At 57.4% G+C, this 10,878-nt stretch overlaps 1 protein-coding gene across 1 annotated transcript; it reads left to right on the top strand.

The window, feature by feature from the left end:
- The first annotated feature begins 2,502 nt into the window (after positions 1-2,502).
- Positions 2,503-7,435, top strand: Rtl6 (retrotransposon Gag like 6). Its single transcript, XM_005008521.4, has one exon. The coding sequence runs from the start codon at positions 3,055-3,057 to the stop codon at positions 3,772-3,774; it is 720 nt and encodes a 239-aa protein (XP_005008578.2). The 5' UTR covers positions 2,503-3,054; the 3' UTR covers positions 3,775-7,435.
- The last annotated feature ends 3,443 nt before the right edge of the window (positions 7,436-10,878 follow it).

Here is a 10,878-nt window from a genome sequence, read left to right on the forward strand (position 1 = left end):
AGAAAAGCAGCCGAGACAGACACCTACCAGATGGCGACTCCTCCTTCCTAACCTTCGCCTTCAACAGGAGGCCTGGCCCAGTTCCTGCCCTTGTGCCCCTAGCACCCCCCAGGACCAGAGCCCAGCAGGCCCAGGGCTGGGCCGATACTCAGCAGTGTCTCTAGCCCACAGAAACATGGGCTCTTGTTTTCAAGCCTGGCCAAGCCTGTTAATATTCGCTTTCTATAGTTTTCTATAGTCTCTTTCTACAGTAGAGACAAAGCATGAATCCTAGCGACCTCTGGATCCTCTGTTTTTCTGATGTTTAAGATTCTGTCATTTTTATTTTGCTCTATTTTAATATCTGGCCACCTTAGGCTCTATTCGACATAAGATGAAATAGGAATAAGTGGCATCCCCTCAATTGCATGCTTTATCACCTCTGACATTAGGGTGGACATTACAGTCGAGGCTCTTGGGAATTTAAGCTTGTCTGGAATTACAGCAGATGCCTCAGCCTTCTGCAAAACACCCAGGGGAGGGGCCATCTGACACTGAGGGAGGGACATGAGGGGCGTCTCAGCAGACTGGACACTTATTTGGAAGAATCAGGAGGGTAGAGAAGTCCAGGCCACTGACTACTTTTGAAGTTGCTGACCTCAGTCAAATTTAACAGAGTTCCCGCTCCATCTGATTTGGGAAAGATCACAGACAAGGCAGTGGAGGCCATCCTGTCTCCGGTCTTTCCTCTCTTGCTTTATCTTCTGGAAGTATGCAGCCAGCTGGCCACGGACATTTCGCAGTTTGGCAGGCTGGGTACAAGCATCCCTCTGGGTGCTGACACTCCCACGCCACTTCCCATTTTGGAGTGACAGCTGTGGGTGTGAGTGAACCCCGCTCCATCCCAGGCCATGCCTGCGGGGTGCAGCCCTCCTGGAAACACTTTTCTCTGCAGCCAGGACCCAGCTTGAAATTGGCTACTCTTACACAGCTCAGCAGAATCGAACTGGAAAGACATCCAGATCCCGGGTTTAACAGCTTGTACCCTCCTGTCTGATAATTTCTCTCCTCTCTGATAATTTCTGCAGGCATTGACCCCAGGAAGCCTGCAGAGAGAGAGGCTGAGATTCATATGCCAGTGTGGTTTATAAAACTTCAGTGTGAACAGTAAGACAGACAGGCATGGCTGAATGGACTGTGGTACATGATTTGGGGGGAACACCAGGCAGTAACTATGGCTTCAAACTTTTTTAATGGGGAAAATCTCAAACTTCAACATACTGCTAAGGCCACAAAACAGAGGCAGGAGGAGCATTGCAAGTTCGAGATCAGCATGGGCTACACAGTGAACACAAGGCCAGGCTGAACTGCAGAACAAGCCCTGTCTCAAAAAGACAAAAAGACAAAAGGACAAAAAGAAAACAAAAAACCCCTGCAAAACAGTTCATAAGGCACAAAAACAGTATTTCGTGGAAGCGGCCTATACACTCATCAAGAAACCAACAGATAAAAGAAAATGTGGTGTAAATACACAACTGAGCACCACACAGCCACAGCAAGGATAAATAAGAAACAGGCAGATCTTGAGACCCTAAAGCTGTGTGAAACAGACCAGACACATAGGTATCATCTGGCTTTTCTTCCATGAGAAATTCAAAATATAAATAATTTAAAGAGCTAAATACCCTAATGTGAGAAGCTGAAAGAAATCATATATACGATAGTTAAGATAGTTATACTGCAGATTTCTCTGAGTTCACTGAAGAGAAAGGTTTGTGCTGGTATTGTCCGAAAAATTAACTGCAGGTGTCTTGTACTCTGAGTAACTGATTTAAAGATAACAATACGCAGTATATTAACCATTGTATCTTTTTTTTTTGGTCTTTTTCCTTTTTATCGGTACCAGGGATCGAACTCACGACTGCCTGCTTGCAAGGCTGGCACTTATGCCACTGAGCTAAATCCCCAGCCCACCATTGTATCTTCTAATGATAGTGTTTCAAAATTTGAGGTTGTTTTAAAAAATAAAAATAAATAGCAAAATAGGCTAGGAAGCAGGAAAGCAGAGTTTCTGGAGATAAGAATATCTGAGAAAGGGGCAGCATTTTTTAAAAAATGGTACTTATAACAGGATATCTTGGAAAAATGACAGGAGCTGCAGTAATATTACCATTTGCTCTCTCCAGGTGACTGAAAAGGTTTTAGGACTTTTCAGACTTCTGAAGACTTGCCGCAAGGCATATATAGTACACTGAATTGATACTCAAGTTACAAGAAGAAGAAAAGTCAATTTCATCTAAAATACAAGCACAGCACTTACAAAAAGAGCTTTGCAAGCAGTCTCGGGAAGGATCAGCAAAGCAAAGCGCAGTAATGAAACAGCCACAAGCACACTCACCGTTGATTGGCTGCTGAGGCAGGTGGGCCAGCACACTCACCGTTGATTGGCTGCTGAGGCAGGTGGGCCAGCCATCGCGCCGAGCGGGCAGCACGGTCGCGTCACTTCCGGGGCGGGGCTCCAGCTGTGCCGCGCGCTCCTGAGCGAGCGGTCTCCATGGCAACCAGCGGGGCCCGCGCCCGGCCCCTGGGTCCCCGCCACCGCCCTCGCCGCCGCGCTGACCGGGAAGCAGTTCCCGCGGCGTCGCCGTGACTCGTGGAGCTGGCCGCGGCCCGCAGGGCCCTCGCGGTGGCGCCGGCGCGGAGGAAGCCGCGGAGACCCAGGTACGCGCGCCCGCCCGCAGGTGCCGCCCTCTTTGTTCTGCCCAGGTGGGCGCGGGGCACCGAGCCGCCCGTGCGCCCCGCACCCCCGCTTCCGCAGTCCACACCGTAAAAAAGGAAAATAATAATCATCTTCATCCTTCGGGGCCCCGAACCAGCCCGGCCTGGCGCCCCACCTCCGGGCCCGGCGAGGCCGCATCCGGAACCGGAACCAGAACCAGGCCGCGCGCGGGCCTGGCCGGTCCCCTGCCCTGCACCTCAGCCCGCCCCAGCACCCCGAGGCCCCCGGTCGATTCTGGCGCCCCGGCCCCGCTGCACCCACCCTTCGGCCTTCGCGTGTGGCCCGCCGCGGCCGGGATGGTGCAGCCGCAGACCTCCAAGGCCGAAAGCCCGGCCTCGGCTGGGGCTGCCAACGCCCAGATGGACGACGTGATCGACACGCTGACCTCGCTGCGCCTCACCAACTCCGCGCTGCGCCGCGAGGCCTCCACGCTGCGCGCCGAGAAGGCCAACCTCACCAACATGCTGGAGAGCGTGATGGCCGAGCTGACCCTGCTGCGCACCCGCGCGCGCATCCCCGGGGCGCTGCAGATCACGCCGCCCATCTCGGCCATCACCTCCAACGGGACGCGCCCCATGACCACCCCGCCCACCTCGCTGCCTGAGCCCTTCTCCGGAGACCCGGGCCAGCTGGCGGGCTTCCTGATGCAGATGGACAGGTTCATGATCTTCCAGGCCTCCCGCTTCCCGGGGGAGGCCGAGCGAGTGGCCTTCCTCGTGTCCCGCCTGACCGGGGAGGCCGAGAAGTGGGCCATCCCGCACATGCAGCCAGACAGCCCCTTGCGAAACGACTATCAGGGCTTCCTGGCCGAGTTGCGGAGAACCTACAAGTCCCCCCTGCGCCATGCGCGGCGCGCCCAGATCAGGAAGACTTCAGCCTCCAACAGGGCTGTGCGGGAGCGGCAGATGCTGTGCCGCCAGCTGGCCGCGGCGGGCACTGGGCCCTGCCCGGTGCACCCAGCCTCCAGTGGGACCAGTCCAGCTCCGGCTCTGCCCGCTCGGGCACGGAACCTTTAGGAAGCCGCCACCAGCCCGGTAGCATCTGCAGCCATCCGGGTAGCATCGGCTGTTTGCTGTGGAGAAGAAATGTCCATACAACAGCATCCCTCTTGGAAAGCCGTCCCCTCCTGACCTCTGTTCCCGCCCAGTCTGGGTGCCCCGGTCACCTGCCTCGCTGTTGTCCATGTGCTAGCTCTTACCTGCAACTTCCAGTGCATGCTTTCCCTCTCCCTGCAGTTTGGCCTGTGCCAGGCCCGCCGACCCTCAGCACAACTCTGGGACCATTGGGACCGCATCCCTTGACCCCCAGCCGGACCTCCTGCTAAGTGGCAAAGCCCTGGGTAGCTCCCCACCTGCTCGCCCCACTACTGCCAATGGGCTCTGGATAGAAAGAACCAGCCTGGCCAGGCTGGGGGCTTGATGTGTGCACCTCGAGAGGGGGTCTGGCTGTGTCCTCCTTGGCTGGTCATCAACACCGGCAGGGCCAAGTGCTGTCCTAACGTCGCCGGGGCAAGCTGCATTCCACTGCCACACATTCCAGCTGGGATGCACCTCCATTCATGCCCGGCTTCAGCTACCAGGGTCCCGATGGCTCCGGGAGATAGAGGAGTCTCACTTGCCTGCTATCAAAGGATCGGGGACCCTGGGCAGGTCCATCAGGTCCCCATGGGCAGGGGATTCATGCATACCGATTGCCAAGAGCCATGGCACACTGAAGGGGGACGCTAGTGGCTCCTTTACTGCCCTGGGTCTCTAGTGGGGAGCTCACGAGCTGCTGGTGTTTGGCGTCCCCCCAGCCCCCCGCCAATGCTTCCATTGAGACCCATTTCCTTTTGATTCAGACGCCACAAGGCCTTCGCCTTAGCCCCTCGGCCGTCCTCGCTATCCCCAGGTCTGCAGAGATGCCGTGTGGCACAGCCTTCCCGCACGTGGGCTGCTGCGTCTCACCTTTAGTGAAGAATAAATGAACTTCTCTTGGAGCAAGGCATCGCCTCTGGGAAATCCGTTCAACACCGAAGGCAGAGTTGTGGACTGCTGGGTCCCCGAGTGGGAATCTCACAGAACCGGCCCTGTGTCCCCTCTGGCTGCTGCTCAGAGGGACACAGCTATACCTCAAGGTGTGTGGCCTTGGGTTCCTTGCAGAGAGACAACTGAGAAATCCTGTTCTGATCCAGCCTTGGCCCGGCCCTTTGGACTGCGGCACTCCAACCACACTCCGCTGTCCCAGGATCTGCACCGACACGGCCCCGTGGACCCAGGAGGAGAAGGGTTCCTTCTGCCCTGACTCGGTGGCCCTGCCTGGACTGCACAAGGGCTCCCGCTGCACCCGCCCTTAGCTGTCTGTGTCCTGGGATCCTGAGCATAGGGCCTGGGACCCATCTCCTCCTCTAGGGAATTTCAGTGCTGCTGGAAGAGTGACTGATTTTAAAGCAACCCTGGCCCTCCCAGGTCAGGAGACCCCGTGGTGCCGAGGCTCTGTTAGCCCTGCCGACCAGCTGCCTGGATACAGGCTTCAGGTTCCCTGGACTCCGCCTTGTCCCTTTGGTGGAACCATGGTGCTCATCCATAGGAAGCGGAGGGAAGGGCCCCAGTGGGGCTGCTGTTCGAGGTGGGGCTGGTGATGGGTGGCATGCTGGTCACCTCCTCCTGCCACAGTGCCCTTCTGTGCCGGGGACTGTGTCAGCAGGGCCTGCATCTGCTAACAGAGGTGTCAACAGGTGCAGGAGGACAGTAGTGCCTGCAGGCGGAGGCGGGGCAGGGGGAAGAGGCCTGGAAGGGCTCTGTGTGGCCCGGCCCAGCACAGAGGGGCACAGCTGCCATCTCTGCCCCAACTCCTGCTGTGAGAGCTCCCGGGTCCGTGCCAGCACTGAGGGTTGGGCCACACGGGCAGGGCTGGCCACCCTCCCATCCATGTCCACTGCTGGCCCTTTGCCTCTGATGGTTGTGCCTGGCCCAGGCTGCTGCTGTCCCAGCTATGTGTGGTTTGGTGACTCCTGGCGCTCCCGTCAGTGGCACAAGACTGGCACATGGTTGCCACCTTCTCGATGGCTCCCCACGACTCTGGACCTGTAGCAGATGATAGCGGGCCCTCATGGCTCCCAGAGGAGGGCACCTCAGTCCGGGGCAGGGGATGAGACCCAAGGCCTGTGCAGCCCAGGAAGGAGACCACGGTGACGGACGGAGGGACGGACAGGGTGAAAGACTGCGGTGGGGCAGGAGCGGCTGTGTACATATTCGGGGTTACGGTTTCCCCAGCTTCCGGAGAGCAGACAGTGACGGTAAAGAGGCATCGGAGTTAGTGATGCGTGTGAGCAGTTTCTGTGCTCTTGGTGTCGGTGTCATCGTCGTGGGGAAGACCTCGTGACTGCTCCTGGTGCACGTGGTACCCGTCTGGTAAGTGAGCTTGCTGCATTCCAGGGTGCATTTGATAATGGCCTTTAGGAGGGGCAGCTCCACACTCCCTGAGTGTGGCCTCACTGGGGACTGGCTCCATGCCCTGAGGCGTTTCGGTGACTTCTAGGAACCGCAAGGACCCATCTCATTGGCCCAGGTGAGTAGATGAGAGGGGTGAGAAATCCCACGTGGCATCGAGCAGGACTGTCCTGGCGCTCCGTGCCTGCTGTTCTGGAGCAGGGAGCCACGCCTACCACTGGGTGAGCCCACCGGGAAGTTCCCCACGGGGTGGCGGATGGATGAGCGGATGTGGGCATCGGGCAGAGGGCACATACCCCGGGGTAAAGGAGGAGCCTTGCAAGGCCCCATCCTTCCCGGTGAGTGGTCATGCCTGGTCCCCTGTCTGGGACTTGTCACTGAGGGCCTTTGAGAGGAGAGCCTGGAATGGTCAGATCAACGGGAAAGGCTCCCTGTGTCGGGGGCGGGGGAGACAGGGTGTCCTGTGGTCACAGAGGGGCGAGGACTCAAGTCTCAGTGGCATGGTCTCTTGGGGACTTCATGTTATATTTGGTGGCAACTGGCCCAGGACAGAGGGAGAAACCAAGCTCACACATACGTACCCACCCAAAACCCACCAGGTCTCTGCCCTCCCCAGGCCAAGCCGCCCACCAGAGGATTTGGGGAGACTAAGGCACAGGCAGAGCAGAGGAAGTGAACACTGGGGGGTCCCTTCTGGGCTCGGGCCTGGGTTCCTTCACATTTTCTGAAGTTAGGACGCTGAGCCATCTGTACGGTGCTGCTGTCCTCACTGACCATGTCGCAGCTGCCCAGTGCTGGGCTGAGCTTGTTCTGCAGGGGCCGAGAATGTTCCCACCAGGCGGGCACAGGGACAGCGGTGCTGAGTGCTGTCAGGGCCGTTGCCACATTTTCACTGTCCACGCCAAGTTCCCTCCTGGGATAGATTCCTGGAGGGGCATTAAAGCGTAGGAAGACCTTTCAGGTCTTCATTATCTAGTGACAAAAAGGGTTTCCAGAAATGTCCATTCGCGTTCCCACCAGCACGGGGAGGAGCGCCCAGCGGCCAGCGTTGGGTGTTCTGGGCTGGATGTTTGCCGGTTGGGTTACAGCAGAGGCCTTGTGGTTTGGTCTGCACTTCTGGGTTCTCTCTCTGCATTTGGTGGCTGTATTTCCTCTTCTGTGGATTGTCAGTGCCCCTCGCTGTACCTACTGAGGTCTGATAAATTTGTATAAGCTCATTATTATATATTAAAGATACTAACCTGTGTGTGTCGTGTTTGCTCGCCGGTGTTTCTGGGTTTTTACTCTGTGTGTGCGTGTGTGTGCGTGTGTTACGTATGAACGGACTGAAATTTTGACACGGTTGATCAATCTCCCCCTGCTCATGTCCACTAGACTACAGCACTGGTCAGCGGTCCCCAGCAGTAGGGTCCCCACGGCTGCATCTACGGCCTGAGCCCCGCTCGTGCCTTTTCGTCTCAGGACCCCCCTCTGTGCCATTAGGACCACGGAGGACCCCAAAGTGCGTTTGCATAGACGGGTTGTATCAGTCAGTACTTACAATCTGTGAATGAAAACCAAAGATTTAGAGCATAGTTTAGAAATACCAAATAGTTAGGATGAATCGACTTAAAGGGTTGTATTTTAGTGAAAACTGTTCCCCCAAAAATGAGTGAGGAACAGTGGCACTGTTTTGTATTTTGCAGTTTCTTTAATGTCTGGCTAGTTGAGTCACAGGTCTGCTTCTCTACCTGACCCAGTTTGTGTATTTCCCTTGAACACTGGGGATTGAACCCAAGGCCTTTGCCGCCCCCATTTTAAAGACTGGGTCTCATTAAGTTTAAGTTGCCCAGGCTGGGCTTGCACTTGGGATCCTTCTGCTCAGCGTCCCACAGTGCCGGGATTGTAAGTGTGCACCTCCACGCCTGGCTTACACTAGAGCTTTTGCAAGATCATGTGTCAGGAGGCCTCTGAAAACTACACTGAGCAGAAGGTGGGAAGACAGATATTTTGGTGTCATGAAAACACTGTTAGCTCACAGGCCCCTGCAGGCTGCCCAGCTTTGGGACCCACTGCTCTGGGAGGAGGAGAATGGGGGATCCCTTGAGCACCCCACATCATGTTGGAATTGGCTTGGTGTGCCTGGGAGCCGCGTCGCTGAGCGGCCTGTCAGAGACTCGGGCATCCCGGGCCCCAGATCGGCCCCTCGCCTCGTTGGCCTGTGCCGCTTTGGCACATGGCTGCGTCCCCCCACAGGCCACCGTGTCTCCGGCCCTCAGAGGCGCTCCCCCAGCCCGGCACCTCCCTGTTAGAGCGGCTCGGGTTTTCTGGCTTGTACCCAGGTCTAGCAGCTTTCTCCACCCCCACATTTTCTTAGCTTTGCTCGCCAGATGATTCAAACTATTCTGAGGTTTCTCCCCAATCCCAGTCACAAGTGCAGAGCCTGGAATGGCATCCCTGCTCCGGGGGTGGTGCGGAGGGTGCAGCCTGAGGGCAGCCTGTGAGGAGCTGGGGTGGCCTTGTCCTCCCGCAGGCTGAAGGCCCTGCCCTGAGACACCTGCTGTGTGGCTTCTGTGACAGCGACCCCGGGAGGGGCAGGCTGGCCTGGCCTGGGCCCTGTCTCCCGCTGCACAAAGCCGAGTGTGCACAGAGCCTTGCTGACTGTCCCCACGGGGCTGGTCCCAAAGAGATTCCACCCTGGGCCACAGGACCCGCCCTCTCTCGCTGGGTGGCTGGGGACCAGGACTCAGATGTGGTGCCTGTCACTGCGGGACCTGTTTTTCCCCTGGGTTCACGGTACCTGGTCTCAGCCCTTGTAGAGCTCCCTCCTGGGGCCCTGGGCGCTGCCTCGGGAAGTCCGTCTTCCTCTGGGCCACCGAGGCCAGGACCCCGAGTGTCCTGCCTTCCTGGCTGGCCTTCCCCATTCCACCGCTTTCCATCCCGAAGGCCACCGGGCTGGTGCTGTGTCCCTCCTGCACAGCCGGCCAGTCTGCTTCTGGCCCATTGCACACCTGGTAAAGGCTGTCACCTGCCCTTCTCTTCTCCCCAGGGAGAAGTGGCTGTGAGGACCTGAGCAGAGCGGATGGCGCCTGTGAGAAGGGGGACAGGGTGTTTTGGCCCTTACCGGGTCCCCGTTTGACCCGCAGACCCGCCCCCGGCTCTCTTGTGAGCTGCTGCCCTCGGCTCGTGGGCTGGTTAGGAAACTGAGTCACATAGACTTCGAGGAGCTGCTGCTGCAGGGCCCGGTGGAGCTGAGGCCAGACCTTCTTCAGAAATGAACAAGGTTTGTCCTAAACACCAGCGGGCTGTGCTAAAGAAGAAAATGACGCCACCAGCGTGGAATCCGGCCACCAGCTCAGAAGAGGCCTCCTGCCTGGCGGTAGGGGGTGCTGCAGACCCCCCTCGGATGGGGGCTTGGGAGGAATAAAATGTTACCATTGGGATTTATACACTCAATACGCCAAGACTCCCCCGTGAGTCAGTGACACATAGCGCACTCGGGTTATGGGAAGTAAAAATTGAAAGGAAGCCAGCCGGGAGCGGCGGAGCCCGCGTCCCTGGGCAGCAGGAGCGCTGGGGTGGGGACGCAGGTGTCGGGACAGGACCACGCTTTGCTCCCGGAACTCCCTGCTGCCCGGGGACGAGAACACACACACGTCAGCCTCCAGCTTAGATGGTGACCTTTGGAGGAAAAGTCATTAGTCAAATCTGTGCGAAGCCTTAAAATCAGTAAGTAATGTCTTAGAATTAAAGAAATCAGTTGTGCAGGCTGAGTGTTTTGGATCCTGTGTAAGATTGATTTAGTGCAGTGCCCGTGTTACCATGCCGTTAAACACGTTATGAAAAGGATGTTTAGCTGGACGTGAGAGCGCACGTCTGTAATCCCAGCACTCGGAGGCCGAGGCAGGAGGATCGCCATGAGTTTGAGGCCAACCTGGGCTATAAAGTGAGCTCAAGGCCAGCCTGAACTGCACAGGGAGACAACCAATCAATGAATAAATACAGTGATGAGTGATTTCACAATGTTTTGGTCCACGGGGGTATGTGACATGCGTGGCTGTCCCTCCTCTCTCCGCAGCAGCTCTGGGTCCTCTGTCATGAGTGTCTTTCCAGGCTGTGATAAAAACTCTGCTAAGCGCTGCTGCCGAGCGCCATCCCACAGACAGGCAGGGGCGCGGGGTCCTCATCCACCTCACTCCCTGGTGTGGCTGCAGGGCACATCTGCCTGTCACCCAGAATCAAAGGACCGCAGAAGGCAGACATTCTGAGTGGGTTCAGGACACCGAGAAAGAGCACACCATGCCCGTGCAGCTGAAGACACTCACGATGCAGGGACCCCAGAGCTGCTGCAGGGTGGCACCAACGGTGGCTCAGTGTGTCCGAGCTGGCGGGGAGTACTTCAGGGCACCCGCGTGGCACTGAGTCTTTTACTGTAGTAACTTTTATTTACATCCAGGACACAGTCTTTGATCACACCGCAGGCATGTGTATGCACAAGCATTTCATTTTCTAAGAGAAAAGGACGTAGTCACCACCCAAACCGAGGTGCACATTTCCGATGACTAGAAGGTGCCCGGTGTCCTGCCCGGCCCCTCTCCCCACCCTACCTGTCACCACCATCCCCACGCGGAGGCCTTGGAGCTTTGGCCATTCCAGAACGACACCCGAGTGGCACCACGGCCCTGGGACTCTGCTGTCCGGGCCACCTGC

Source organism: Cavia porcellus, unplaced genomic scaffold (assembly GCF_034190915.1).
Source record: "Cavia porcellus strain 051 isolate PalLab524CR breed Dunkin Hartley unplaced genomic scaffold, mCavPor4.1 scaffold_40, whole genome shotgun sequence".
Taxonomy (NCBI): Eukaryota; Metazoa; Chordata; class Mammalia; order Rodentia; family Caviidae; genus Cavia; species Cavia porcellus.

Bases quoted from the DNA above. Each gene is read 5' to 3' on its own strand.
- Rtl6 (XM_005008521.4), top strand. From the start codon at position 3,055: ATGGTGCAGCCGCAGACCTCCAAGGCCGAAAGCCCGGCCTCGGCTGGG.